Raw genomic sequence first — 14,856 nt, 5'->3', positions numbered from 1 at the left:
TGCAGGTGTTGAGAAACTGGCGCTGGCTTTAGTGGAGAAGATAATACATCTGGCCCACTGTAGTACATCTCAAATATTGTATGGAGAGAGAAGGACTTGACGATTTAGTGGTATTTCTCTACTGCACTCTCCCACCTTCCAGCAGTTTGAGAATTAGAGGACTACAAGTGGCTAAATAGTCTCTGATTTTTTGTTTGTTTTACTGTGTTGCCTAATTCTTTATGAACCCATGTGAATTTTTGGCAGTCACAGATATGCTGGGGAAAGAGTCCCACAGGTGATATAATGCTTCCCTGTGAAGAAATGGCTACTCTTATCCTTTTACTTTTATCCTTTATACTTTTATACTATCTGGCATCTGGCTGTTAAATACGATGCTTTCTGGTTGTTGCGTTGCATTTTCTCTAGCATGATGTTCTTGTGAATTTGCCTCCCTTTCAGATAGTTTCTGCATTAATGAAGATATGTAAATGGCTTTGAAGAGAAGGGCAGTGTGAGAACCAGCGATTGCTTGAATAATTTTGCTTTTGGAGTCCATTTTATACTGGCATATATAGTATCTCCCTTTCATATATCTTGGATATTCCTTTACAGTTCTGTAGGGCTTTCATACCATAGCTATGTAATTTCTACTTCCTCACAACTTGCAATTAGTTTGATCAGACATTTCCAGTTAACTGACCTCAGCTGAACAAGAACTTTAATTCTGAGCTATTTAAATTAACATTTTGGGGAGAGAGTAGAAAGTAAGCTAGATATCAAGGTTGTATATCTAACACTTCCATGTTATTAACCATTTCCTCAACTGATTCTGCTGGGGGCCATGGTTGTTCTTTCCTTGATACTTAGAAGGTGGGGGAAGGAATGGGGATCCTGAAATGGTCAACAGATCTGACAGGCTGTGGGTGAAGCAACTGCCAAGGAGTAAAATAGCCTGATAACCCAGAGAGTGGCAGAACCGAGCAATTACATTTGTGTATAAGAAAGATTACCCTTGTTGTTTCTTTCTTTCCGTCTCTTTCTCTCCCCCATGTCATTGCCTCCCTCAGGGATTTGGAAACCTGCCAATCTGCATGGCTAAAACTCACTTGTCCTTGTCTCATGACCCTGAACAAAAAGGAGCACCTACAGGTTTTATTCTGCCAATCCGAGACGTTCGAGCCAGTGTTGGTGCTGGATTCCTGTATCCACTGGTAGGAACGGTAAGTGGCTGAGTGAAACACTAAACTATGGGGTGAGGAAAAAATCTTCATGTGCATTCCAGTAAGCATTTACAACAGATATCTTAAAGGAGGAGAGTCCACGTCACTTATAGTGTTTTAACAATATCAGTTCAGTGTATTATGTCCTTAATAGGGTTTTTTCAGGGGGGAAGAGAGATGCTAAAATAGACCAGCTGACCCTTTGAATACATGAGCAGCCCTCCATGCAGTCCCCAGGTCCTGCATCTCTGTCTTCCTGGCTTTTAGGAAAAGGTGAGTCCTGCAGCTAATGAACTGAAATCTGTGGCCCACCTGAGTGCATTTGTGACTTTGCCTTCCTGATTAAAACGCTTTGTAGTACTGCAGCTGAAGGCTGTGTGCACCAGCAGATTAGGGTAAAACAACACAGCTCCCTCAAAGCCTACAAAGCAAACAACTTCTGATGAGACACCTCCAAAATGAAGCTGACCTGTACTATTAATCACTTCTCAGCCTCCCCTTCCCCTTGGTTTTGCTGACCATCTGTTTGCTGTTCAGCCTGCATCAGTTACAGCAGTTCATTTCACTGTGCCCTTGAGTTTAGTTTCTGTTCTTTGAGATGGTTGGCATAATGTCAGCCTAGTGGAGAGGGAGTAGCTACAATGGAAACAGAATCCTGGAATAGCTTTGATATGAATGGGATGGCAGAAAAAAAGGAGTTACCTGCAAAATGCACTAACATTCAGGTTTGTGTCCAAAGCAAGAATGTCGGGATAAAAGGAACCACTGGAAATCTAGTTTGGACAAATGTTGCCAAGTGACTTGTTACATTATTTCAGGGGATGGAGCGTTTGGAGCAAGCATCTCTATCACTTTCCTCATTTTATTTAAAATTACTTTATTTTAAGGATCTACACCTTTTCCTGAAGCCTTCATGGCAACACACTTGCTTTTTTTGGACTGTCTTTCAAAAGCATTGAGGATGCAAGGGTCAGAGGTTGAAATTTGCTGATTTAAGGGTTGGGTCCCTTCCTCCTTCAAATACTACCTCTGCTAGAGCTAAACGTTGGATATCTTTTTCTTTTAATTCGACAAGACAAAAAAAAAAAAAAAGTAGAAAGGTAGAGATTCCAGATTACCCAAGATAAGTAAAATAACCACACCCTGATTAAAGTCTGGTTCTTCCATCTTTATAAAGAGCACTGTATGTTTTGGGATGAAATGAAAGATAGTGTACGTGTTATGTTATTTACATTTTTTGCAAGCCAAGATTTAATCCAAACAATGATTTATTTATTTATTTATTTTTAAGCTATTTATAAGCACTGGAGAAGGAAGGGGTGCACAGCGTTAACGTTTTCAGACATCCAAGCTGCTAATTGGCTCTTTCTCAGATATCTTTGTTCTCTATGAAGTTGGACTCTTTCCTTTCTGCTCCTTCCCAGTTTTCTAATGCTTCCTTGGACATGCAGTTTATCATGGTGTTAATTCTGCCAGATTTAACAGCAAGTCTTTTGGTTAGGGACATGAAATTCACTCCTTATCCTGCCTACAAAGCCAGGGAAGGGATGTCCTTGTGAAAAGCAACCCAGAGCATTCTGATTTCAGATCACAGTTTTTAACCCAATCAGCAAGAGGTATGTTAGCCTCAAAGTAAATTTTTAGCAGCAGCCATTGAACTGTGAACTGAAAATGCAGCAAACAAAGCCACTGCCTAGAGCTGTATGAGAAATTTGAGTTGAAATTCATCGCCCATATTTATGTATTCATGTTGGCTGAAGTAAATCACAAAGGTATTTCACATTTTTAATTTTTTGAACTTCTGAGTTTTGGGGTTTTTACTTTCTGGCTCAAAGTTTAAGCTGTTACACTTTAATGAAATATTTTGATATTTTAAAGGAAACATAATTTCAAAGACTACCTACATTTAACTTTAAGCATGAAAAATAATGAAAGTGAAATAAATCATATGACTCAAATTGGGTTTCTTTCTTCTTTGGTGCTGCTAGTGAATTGAAAAAATCATTTATTCAAACAGCTCTGGTTTTGAGTTCCTAAATGGCTTGTTTTCAGGAGTTCCACAAGTGAAACAAGTAATACATTCCTAGTTGGTTTGGGTTTTATTTGAAATCCTGCAAGGGGATTGATTACATCCACGTGGTCTAATTTTTGTAATGTAAGTAAATGGTGAGAATTGCCCTGCATTCTTTTTCAGTGCGTGTGGTTTTGAAGGGAAGGAGAATGGTGGAGGAAAAGTCTGTTTCTTTAGCTCCGAGAATAACAGAGTGCGTTAAGCATTGTAGACACTTGCACAGAAAATTGCTCGCCTAATATGAAATTATTCTTTCCTGCATAAGAATTCAGGGATAAAATATTCTGCCTCTGCTTTCAGAGTAGCCACTGTGGGCTGTCCTGTGTTTAGAAAAGAAGGAAAACTGGCCTTTCCTTTCAAAATAGAAAGTGCAAGAAATAATAAGTTAGGCCCATATTTAGCAATATGGCACCTCCTACTGTACTGAATGTCACTGTCTCAGCTCTTGCCTTGGCTCTCTGAGTCTGTAGGTGGAGATCTACAATCCAAAGCTGTACATTTCTTCAGTGATACTTAAGTAAATGGGAAGTTCCTTGCTCTGCAGTAATAGTGGTGAGAACAGGGAAATTCTTCCAGGCTACTTGGGATCTCTTAATGCCTTAGCTCTTGAAAGCAAAATATTCATATAGCCTTACACAAAGACAAGGAATGAAGGTCATATCCATAGTCCACTATTCTGTGTCCTGGAAAGCAGCGGCCGTGCCAAAGAGCAGTGCACTGTGCACTCCTAGAATATATAGCAGAAGGTAGATATGAAGTGACTTTTACTTCCACGGAAGATGTGCATCGATCGAGTCATGCAGTGGTACGCTGCATGGGGGGGTCTTGCGTTACCACTTTTAAATGACTTGGGAAAATGGGATGTGACTCCAAAAACTCCCAGAATAGTTTTGAGAACTGCAGAAAGTGCCTAACCTAAGCTTTGCCTCCCTGCTGCTTATCTTATTAACAAAATGAAGATTTGGAGGTCATTTGATTAGTGTACAAAACACTTGCCCAGAGAGAAAATACCAGGTTGCTGAAGAGCTCTTTAATGTCATGGAAAAGGGCATAACAATTACTGGTTGTAGAAGCTGAGGCCGGATGATGCAGATGGAAAATGAGACCTTGGATCTTTATTTGTGGGGTGGATGGCGACTGGTGCAAAATGCCAAGCACAGTCACGAGTTGCCCACCTCTGCAGAGCATCCATGTTAGCCTACACGTGCTGCTGGGCTAAATGCTGAGTTAGGGAAGGGGAAATCATCTGCATCAGTAAATCGGACCAAATGTAGTCCCTACTGGCCTTGCATTTTATGGCGCTGAGAGTGAGCACTCAAGAGTGGGACAACTTGAGTGGACGGGCCTGAGGCAGGTGTAGCGCAGGCAGCTGTTTTGCTAGCTTCACTGCTGCCACCGCACAACCATTCTGACTTGCATGTCTCATAAACAGTGCGTAGGTTGTGTGATGCCAGTCAGGAAAACAGACTTGTCCATCTATATTTAAGCCTAATTCCATTAAAAAAATAAAAAAAATTACTAAAACCCTCTTCTCAACAATAATAAATCTACTTTATTTAACGGCTCTAGTTCTAGGATCTTAAAGAATTTTAATCAGCTGGGATTTTATAACTAGTGGGAGTTTTATTCAAAAACACATCCTCATTTTAATCACCAGGAAACCGCCAAAATCAGTCATTGTGTCAGCGCGGTAACATCCCTAAACACTCATCTAAGTTAACTGTTGAAGCCAGCAGGATGTTTAAGTACTTTGCCAAGTCTTGGCCTCAGTCACTGGCAGAGGTAGAAGCCAAACTGAATCCTCATCACAAAAAAATCCCAGTTCTGTCTACTGAGCCAGGAGCTCCTGGTTCTTGTTGTGTGCTTCAAAATGGTATATGACCGGCATCCAGCTGGTATGTTTGTGTGCAAGGAGCTGCACCAGCTGTTGCCATCATAATCTCTCAAAGTATTAGCTCTTTTGCGCAAAGCTGTGCTGTTACCATTTTTTAACAGTTTCTCTTTTTGCTGTGCAGATGAGCACTATGCCAGGACTTCCTACGAGACCCTGTTTCTTCGATATAGACTTGGACCCAGTGTCAGGAGAAGTAAATGGGCTCTTTTGAAAAGAATTATTAACAAAAGGTAGGTGCCTTGTTTAGGTTAGAAGGTTTTCAACTCTTTGGGCTTTATTTCTAACCTTGAGGTAATGGAGTTATATCAATCTCGTATTATGCCATATGCTTCTGAATGGCATTTGATGATTCAGCTTGAAAGTTGCCTGCAGTACTATATAATAGTTATTAAATTTATTTTTCTTTTTAGCACCCAGAAGAACACCTGATGAGTCATGTAAATGGAACTGTGCCCTGATATTTTTTTAATCAAAACAAGATATGACTGAGAAATACAGTGCAAGAAGTGACTGGGAGGAGGAGTGCTAAAGAATCAAACACTTGTTCTTAATCCATAATAATTTTTAATCTACTATATTACAAGCTAGTTGATGAAACTAAGTCTATAAAGTATACTTCCTGTACAAACTTTCTGCTTCATAATTGTAGCTGAAAAAACTGGTTTTAATGATGTCTTTTGATGCAGTAAGATGATTTTAATAACGAAAAATCCTAAAGCTAGAGCTGTTTGGAACAGCCTTGGGGCTTAACTGTCTTAACTTGTAGGGTTTTTGTGGCATAGATATATATTATTTTTGGAAGTCTCATACACTGTATATTCCTGCTTGCCATACTGACTTCTATATTCCATTTCTTGCACTGTGGGAGAACTCGCGGTGTGCTGTGAGCCTGCACCAGTCCCGGTTAAAAGTGGGGAACAAGGAAGACCTTTGTGTCTCAGCTCTCTCCAGAACTTTTCACCCGTGGCTTCTGCTGTGAAATATTCCTGCAGACACCTGAGCCATAGCAAATTTCCTGTTTAGAAAGCCCAGCTGTGACCACCATCTTGTAGTATTAATGGAAACTGAACCGGTGGATATCGGATCTTTAGAGACTGGGCTCTGGCCTGCATCTGTGCCTGTGAAATGATGCGGAGAAAGAGAAGCCTGTACAAAATGTGTCTTTTGAACAGTTTTTTTTCTGCTCCACAATAAGTACTGTTACACTATTCACAAGCTGTGTTTCCAGCGTATCTTTTTGGTGAACAGAGACAGCAAGAGTAGTGATAAAGTCACTTGTAATAGATGTTGTCATAGCAGGCGAAAAATCATTTTGTAACATAACCATGTAATTGCTGCCAGATTTGTGACTAATACAAACAAATTGGTAAATCCTTCAAGTGCTTTCTGGGTTTTAATATATGCACTGAGATTAATGAAGTAGAACTTATTTCTGTGATTAACTGTCTACAGCAGCAATCGCAGTATTGGCAAGCAGAAGTGATTACTGCAGTAACAGGTTGTCTGCAGTGCATCACTGTGCATTTAATCTTGTTTCCTTTCCTGGGTGGCACGTGTCGTCTATAGGAAATAAACCACCTGAGTTATTCAGTGGGTCTGAGATACTCACAGTTAACTGCAAAAGACCTGAATTAAGGTGCTAGTGCTATTAACTTTGGTGACTGCCCTGCTTGCAGCCGAACATTTTTGGCTTCTCCTTTCCACAGCGACTCGCAAGGCCCATCTGCTTGTATCAGAACTGAATCTAAAAACATTCTGATTTTGGTGAGAACTGGGAGAAGCGCGGTGTAGGTGTGCACCAATGTAAGGGTGCATCTGTAGTACGCAGATACTATTTATAGCAAGTTATTCAAGAGGGGAGAATAATTGTATAAAAATTACCTGGTTGTGACAGAAGCAAAGACGGAATAACTTAAATTGTCGTAAGAGCACTTGAGATACGTTCACAGCCTCCTAACATTTTCTTTTTGAGGATATTCAGCTGAGGAGTTAGTGGCAGTCAGGTTTTCCAGAGCGCCCACAGGCCACTTGCATGGGGTCAGAAGGAGTTTTCCCCCATTGCTGCGACAGACCACGTGCCCTGCTGAAAGTGCCTCTTCACCTGAGCCACCTTGGCTGAGCCTTCCCTTGGAGCAGATTGCTAGAGCTGATGCTGCCAAGGCTGCTGTCAGTTCCTACATTTAATCTTCCTTCTCTCATCTTGCAGAGGCTTCCCTGTTGCATTGCTTGCTTTTAAGTGCTCTGTGTTCCACCTTCATTTCGTGCTTATGAAAGATGTGAGAAGTGCAAATTTATGCTCAGATTTGTCTCCTTTTAGCTTAGCATGAGATCTCAGACATGTGGTTGAGAAAGACGGTTCGAGAGATCTGTAGTCCACCTCCGGCAGTGAGGCAAGGTTAGCGGCTCAGGCATGCAACTGTTTAAGGTTTTACTGCATACCAGGGGACTAGCAGTAACAAACCATCATGGCCAGCAGCAGATAACATGCAAAAATCGCCCTGAGCATCTCTAGAGATTATTGGCAAATGCTCTTTAATCTGCACTTTGAGCCAGGTAGGAAGTGTATTCTGCGGTGTCCCTACTTCAGGTCTTACAGGACTAATTTATAAATAGGTTGTTTTTTCTTAACTCTCTCCTTTGCTACGAAATATGCCAATTAGTTCTTGCCCTATCGGATATGGCCAAAAGAACATAACATTTAATCTCTTTTAACTAAATAGGGGAAGGTTGTTTTCTCTCCCTGTTGCCTGGAGGAAAAACTAATTATGCAGGGATTTGTTCTCTGTGGACTATTTGTGGGCCTAGGGCCCTTCGCTGGTGTTATGGTCATCCATTCCCCTAGCTGTGCTATAATGAGGATTTTGCATCATGTCATTTATTTCTTAATAATGCAGGTTTTTGGCTAGCAAAAGGGGCAAAAGAAAAAGGAGAAGGTATTGCTTGGCTGACTTTGTGCACATCACCAGTGCTTTGGTGTGGGCACAGAAGGAACATCAGAGCCTACAGCTTGGCCAGAACCATGCTTGAAGCGTGAAAGCTTATGTATCTTCTGACCAGATCCTCTGCTTTCTACTGCACCATGTTCCTCATTTCTCTTCTATCGTACCCTTTGGTGCCACCATCTTCTCCTGCAATGGCAGGAATATTTGAGTGCCATGCGAGGGGTTTTCAAAGGGAATTGGGTGGAGCCCAATTACCCTGAGGTAATGCACCCGAGTTAGCAATCCCTGTTACTGCCACCGCCTTTCCTCACTCCCTTGCTCCTGCCTCCAACTGAAACAAGGGAAAATATGCTTCAGTGCAGAAGTGTATCGTAATTGGAAGCCACCGAGCACCCCGCAGCGCAGAGCCATTTCCAAATGAAGGTTATTGCCCTGAGCGAACACCAGCAAGCACATCTCATAGGGAGCTTTTAGAAGGACAGTTCCTTGTGTTTGCTTCATTTACTGCTATATATACGTCCTGTTGGCTGAAACTTCAGGCAAAAGATCCCCTTTTGATCCCAATTTGTACCTTTTTTTCCCCATGAACGAGTTAGGAGGGAGGAGGTGATGTGTATTTTTCTAAGGCTGGCCTACACTGGAAGCCCCTTGCAGGTTCAAAGTATGTTGCTTTGCCTGGTTTCTTACTTGCAAACGTGCTGTGAAGTAGTTAAAATCCTTAAAACACTTTGTGGGCGTCAGTTAGCTCCCTGATGAGATGAATGGGGACGTTCAGGCATCTCAAACTATGGTTTTGTGTAGTTCATCAGCTGCACTTGGTAGCCCTTTCTCTGGAGGCCCTCCCAGCAATCATAACAGCTGGAGATGCAGTTTTTTAAGTCAAATCTCAGCTGCTGTGGAGAGAAAAAAAGGCCCATATGAAAGAGGGACTTTATCTGTTTTTACTGACAAGGATTAGCTCAAACCCAAGACCTCGCTGCCCTTTAGCACCAGCACTAAGGGGGTAGCTCCTGCAGCAACTCAGAAGGTTTCAGGTAGGACAACAACAGCTGCCAGGAGCAAGACCTCTTTTCTTCCTGTGCTGCTGGGAAAGCCCTGGAGGGTAAATCCCGGCGGGTCCCTTTGTCCTGGGTGTGCTTTCGCTCTCTTGCAGCACATCTTGCTGCGGGTTGAGCTTCAGAAGGAGAAACAGCTCCGGTCCTGGGAAGACCTTGGCCTTGTGTTTAGTCTACAGCTTCTGTGCCGGCTGCTGTGCACAGCCTGGGAGGGCAAGGCTGGCCCACGAGCAGGGAGGGATGCTGTCTGGAAGGAAAGGAGGGATGCAGCCCCGCAGGAGGGAGGGCTGCTGCCCCGCGGAGCCCGGCGCGGGGGGGCCGCAGGGGCGGCGGCGGCGCGGGGCGGCCCCGGCGGGGGGCGGGGGGCTGCGGAGCGCCCTCCCCGCCGGCCCGGGGGGCGCGGCTGCGGCGGGAGGCGGCGGCAGCGCAGCCGCGAGCCGCGCAGGGGCCGCGCAGGAGCCGCGCGGGGCCGCGCCGCAGGTGAGGGCGCGCGGGGGCCGCGGCGGGGGCGGCGGGGGCTGCGGCCGGGGGCCCCGAGCGGCGGCGGCTCCGGCTCCGGCTCCGACCGCGGCGCATCCGCGGGGCGGCGGCGGCGGCTCCCGGGGCCGCTGCGGGGGCTCAAAAACTTCCCGCGGCCGGAGGCGGCGCGGGCGGAGCGGGGAGGGGGCCCGTGCGCCGCCGCCTCCCGCGGCACCGGCGCCTGCAGCCTCCTCAGCACGGGCACGGGGCGGTTCGGTTCCTTTTCTGCTTGAAAAAATAAAATAAATAAATAAAAAGGAAAAAAGATGGCAAAAGCCTTGCAGAAGATGCCGAGCCAGCACGGGAGCAAGCGCCCCGGTGCCGTCCGCCCCGCGGCCTGCAGCCGAGCCCCGCGCCGCGCTCCCGCCGGTCACACCGGCTCCCCGGCGGGCCCGTCCCGTCCCGTCCCGTCCCCGCTCCGCGCCGGGGCGCTGCCGCGCGGCTGGAGCCCGGCGGGCGCCGCTTGGTGCCGGCGCCCGCGGGAGCCGAAGGAGCAAACATCGACCAACGGTCGGGGAAAAGTCCCCTGCGCCGCCGCGAGAAGTCATGCCGCTTCAGCAGCTTCGTGAAAAGCCCACCAAAGTACCGCTTGTCTTCCCTCGTTTTACTGCTTTTCTATAGTCGGGTTGCGGTGGGTGAGATGGCTACTAGGTGCGATAATCTGGGGGGGTTTAAGCTACTTAACAGCAGAGTAGAAAATATTGGTAAAGAATTTCCTGAAGTCGCTGAGACATGCACCAAGGAGCAGCCTGGGCTATTTGCTGTGATACACATTTGCACGTTATTTCCAAAAACGTTCTGATGATGTTTTGAGGCAGTATTTTTTAAAGGGTCGTATATGTCTTTTGGTGAACGCATGCAGTGTTAATTGAGGTTGCCATGGAAGACATGCACGTAGTATAAATAAGCTTTCTTCATGGCGTGTGATTTCTCTTTTGTATTCCACCAGCCTCTTTTCGTATTGTGTTTTGCATATTGTTATACAGTGCATTAAAGATAAAAATATCTGCCGTCTCAGGGTGTAATTTCCCTAGCTGGAACTGTGAGGGCATACGGAGCAGTGGGGAGAAGATTTAGCTAACCGTGGGGGAAGAAAATGTATGTATGTGAATGTATGTGTATTACGTATTTGCCATATTATGGGTAATTTAATTTTTTTTTTCCTTTCACCACACAATATAGTATTTTCGGTGGTGGAACATAACCAGGTTGGCACACAAGTGGCCTTATTTTGCCTTTGGATATTGATGTTGAGTGGTGGAAAACCTGCCATGGCGCGAGCAGCGGTGGAGCTGCCTTAGCATCCCGTGTCCACCTCCCCAGATGAACTATTACAAAAAAAAAGAAATACCCCAAACTTTTAAACACTTTGTCATTTTTGCCCGATGGTTCTTCACCACTTGTGTGTCTCGTTGCAGATGCCGGCGAAGCAGTGAGAAAGGGGGACACGGCTGCCGTGCCGAAACTTCCCGGGAGCAGAAAGCGGCCGCCTGCCAGCTCTCGTTTTACTGCCGCTTCAGCTGAGTCCCTTGCGGAACACGACGCTGCCGACGGCTTCGGAAGAGGAGACCCCTTCCAGGCCCCTGGGAGGAATAAAAATGGTCAAGTCCTGGCTTGATTGGTCATCCTTTAGGAAAAAAATATATATATGTGAGACTGCCCATTAAGCAGCAGCGCTGTTAGGTCGAGCGCTGCTTGAAGCGGGTTATCCGGAGGGGAGTGTGAGCCGGCCGGCAGGGCAAGGAGCGCCCCTTCCTGAAGTCCGCCCGGTGCCCTCGGGAGAGGCGCTCGCAGCAGGATAAGACGAAAACAGGAACTTTGGCTCTGGTGTAAAGCAGCTTCGTCAGCCCTTCCCGCTGCGCCATGCCGCGTCCGCTCACTGAAGCGCGGGGAGGCTCTTTCGGGAGCCGTTCGGAAGCGAGCGCCCGGCGCACGTCTCTGCCGCTGGCACCCCTGAGGCGCTGACCGGGAAGAGCGGCGAGGGCAGCGCAGCCCGCCGGAGGCAGAGGCGCGGCGATGGCGGCGGCGCCTAGAGAGATCCAGACAGAGAGCGCGGGCGAGCTGGAGATGCCTGGCGCCGCAGAGCAGCAGGCGGAGAAGCCCTCCGTCTTCTGCTTCAGGAAGCGGAAGGCGTCCCGCCAGCGGGCGGCGGGCGCCGAGGAGGCGGGTGATGGGGATGGCGATGCCAGCCGCCCCCTCAGCGCCGATGCGGTGGAGGCGAAAGCCCCCGGCCGGGCCCGGTCGCCGCGAGGGGCCTGGGCGGCCCTGAAAAGCCTCGCGCGGCCCCGGCGGCGGGGCGGCGCCTGCTCGCGGAAGAAGGCGCCGTCGGCCTCCCGAGCGCGGCTGGCGACGAGCGTGGCGGAGGCCGGGGCGCGGGGCTCGCCGGGGCCGCGGGGCGGCGCGGGCTGCGCCATGCCCTGCCTGCGGCGCTCCCGGGGCCGGGCAAAGCTGGGTGCCTCCGAAGCGGCGGAGGAGTCGGAGGGCAGCGCTAAAGGCAGCGATGCAGTGGGCGCCCCAAGCGCGGCCAGCCCGGAGCCAGGCCATGTGGCACGAGCGGATGCGGCCCAGCGCTCCGGCCCGCTCCCCGCGGGCAAGGAGGACCGCGATGCGGCTCCGGAAAGCGATGGCGCTGCTGGGAAGAGCGAGCCATCGGCGGTGCCCAGGCCCGACGAGCGTCCGGAGCGTGCCGACCGGCCAGAGACAGCCGAACCAGCAGCGGCCAGTGAAGCCACCCGGGGGCAACAGCCCGAGGAGAGCCCGCGCCGGCCCGCTGCCCCTGGAGACAAGGCTGAAGCCGCCCCTGGAGACAAGGCTGAAGCTGCCCCCGGAGCCACCCCCGGAGACAAGGCCGAAGCCGCCCCCGGAGCCACCCCCGGAGACAAGGCCGAAGCCGCCGCCGGAGACAAGGCCGAAGCCGCCCCCGGAGCCACCCCCAGAGACAAGGCCGAAGCCGCCCCCGGAGCCACCCCCAGAGACAAGGCCGAAGCCGCCCCCGGAGCTGCCGCTGGAGACAAGGCTGAAGCTGCCCCCGGAGACAAGGCCGAAGCCGCCCCCGGAGCCGCCCCCGGAGAAAAGGCCAAAGCCGCCCCCGGAGCCGCTGCCACCACAGAGCAACCTGCCACTGCCGCCGCCACCACAGAGCAACCCGCTGCCGCCACCACAGAGCAACCTGCTGCTGCTGCCGCCGCCCATGAGGAGCCGCCGGACGAGGCCGAGCCAGGAGGCAGCGCAGGCGCCATGGCGGAGCACCAGGCCGGCGGCGCCGCTGCAGAGGAGGCAGCAGCGAGGGCAGAGCCGGCGGAGGCGGCTGGCGGCGCCGGCATCATCATCACCATCACAGCTGCTGCCGATTCGGACGACGCCGACTCCGACGCGGCCTGCGAGGCCTCCCCGGCCCCGCTGCGCCATGGGCAGGCAGGGGCCGGGGGAGCGAGCGGCGGCCCCGAGCCGGGGACGAGGGAGGGCGCCGAGCCGGGCCACAGGGCAGCTGAGCAGCATGAGCTGCTGCTGGTGGAGACGGCGTCCTCGCTGGTGAAGGCGGCCATCCAGGCGTCCATCGAGCAGCTGCTCAACGAGATGGCGCTGGAGCAGCACAAGCAGAACAGCTTTCTGTGACGGCGAGGGCGCGCAGCCCGTGGCCCCATCCCTGTCCGCGAGACACATGGTCAAAGCAGGCAAACCCGCGCCGCGGTGCTGCGAGAAGTGCACGCACGTGTGTGCATGCGCGCACGCGCCACGGCCGTCAGCCTGAAAGAAAAAGGCCTTTTAATAATTTTGGATTACGTGTGTGTGTGTGTGTGTGTGTGTGTGGTTGCAATTTGCATACAGCTGCATGAAAGTTAGCCCGTGCCTCGGACCGAAGTCCCCTGCCGATTGCTCAGCTGATACAGAAATAGCAGCCGCTCACTCGGCAATTGCTCAGTGGGCACGTGGAGATTTTTTTTTTTTTTTCTTCCCGGCGTAGCATCTGGATTCGGGTTACAACGCAAGGGCTGCAAACTCTCCTCGTACCCGGTGTGCTGCCACGTCTCAAACATCGACAAGGAGCTCCCCTGCCCCGGGAGGCCGCTGAGCGGCCAGTGCCACAGCTTGTTCCCGCGCAGGGAAAACCTGAGACAAATCTGAGGATGTTTAAAAATATATTCTTTTTTTATTGTTTTCTGGGAGTTTGATTACTAAGTTATCAGCTGTTGATAATTCAGTGTATTTGCAGTATTAGTGGCTTTGTGCTTCATGCTGGTCCTTTCGGGCATCAGGCCACGCTTTGCAAAGGGGCTTTCAAGGACCGTCGGTACCTCTGGAGCGGGGCGACGCCACGCGAGGGACGAGCACAGTGCCCTCCCCGGAGCCGGCGCCGGCTGCTGCACCCTTTCCTGACGGCGACCCCTCAAAGCTGAACGCTCCTGTTGTTCTCCTGCCTCGTGACTGACAGGGCAACGACGGGGAGGTTTGTACACGGCAAGAGAAATTCCCGGTGGTGCTCGGCTGCGGGGAGCAGGCAGAGGTCTCGGAGCCGCTAACAGGCCTGAATCCTTCGGAGACGCTCGCTCCTCGCCGGCACTTTTTTGCCAGGTTTCCTGCTAGTTACCCATCCGTTATATCCACTCGCAGATTGCCGCCTGCCTGCGGCCCGCCGTAAGGGATCGGTGGGATTTCCAGAGGAAAACGCTGGAGGAGCTGCAGGCTGACGGGGCCGAAACCCCACTGCAGGCGGAATAAAGCAGCTTTCGCTGACACCGCTTCATTTGCTCTGTTTTTCTCTGCGATTTCACACCAACCGATAATTTTGCAAGCAAAAAATAATGATTTGCAGTTTTGGAGGTTTGGCGCGTCCCCGGAGGGGCTGGCACCCGCAGCCCCGGTGCAGCTGGAGGGCAGGAAAGGAGCAGTGGGGTTGATGGGCCAGCGCTTTCCGGTGCGGCTCGGACGGGGCCCTGTGCTATTTATTTATGTATTTATTTATTTATTTAACAAAACCTCTTTCACATAATTTCTCAAGGCCCTTTATAAGCATGCGGAAAATACAGAAGAAAATTACTACTGTTTTCAATAGTATTAATACTATTTATTCTTTCAGGTTTTACAGAAGAAAATATAGATCATAGCAGCTGTTAATGACAATTAAGACTCTGCACTCCTTCGTTTTGGGTAGAGAGTTGAACACTAATAAAAT

General features: G+C 49.7%; 2 protein-coding genes across 3 annotated transcripts in view; both read left to right on the top strand.

Moving 5' to 3' along the window:
• Positions 1-6,546, top strand: part of MTHFD1 (methylenetetrahydrofolate dehydrogenase, cyclohydrolase and formyltetrahydrofolate synthetase 1) — a 45,786-nt gene extending 39,240 nt beyond the window's left edge. For both annotated transcript variants that reach the window (XM_067295081.1, XM_013940842.2), the window contains exons 26-28: positions 1,050-1,202; positions 5,289-5,397; positions 5,578-6,546. In XM_067295081.1, coding sequence (XP_067151182.1) covers positions 1,050-1,202; positions 5,289-5,378 — 243 coding nt within the window. In that variant the 3' untranslated portion in view covers positions 5,379-5,397; positions 5,578-6,546. The remainder of the gene's footprint in view (positions 1-1,049; positions 1,203-5,288; positions 5,398-5,577) is intronic.
• Positions 6,547-11,619: 5,073 nt separating this feature from the next.
• Positions 11,620-13,841, top strand: AKAP5 (A-kinase anchoring protein 5). Its single transcript, XM_067295643.1, has one exon. The coding sequence runs from the start codon at positions 11,700-11,702 to the stop codon at positions 13,296-13,298; it is 1,599 nt and encodes a 532-aa protein (XP_067151744.1). The 5' UTR covers positions 11,620-11,699; the 3' UTR covers positions 13,299-13,841.
• Positions 13,842-14,856: the final 1,015 nt, after the last annotated feature.

The sequence above is a fragment of the Apteryx mantelli genome, chromosome 4 (assembly GCF_036417845.1).
Source record: "Apteryx mantelli isolate bAptMan1 chromosome 4, bAptMan1.hap1, whole genome shotgun sequence".
Taxonomy (NCBI): Eukaryota; Metazoa; Chordata; class Aves; order Apterygiformes; family Apterygidae; genus Apteryx; species Apteryx mantelli.
This window is presented reverse-complemented; position numbering and strand designations above follow the sequence as displayed.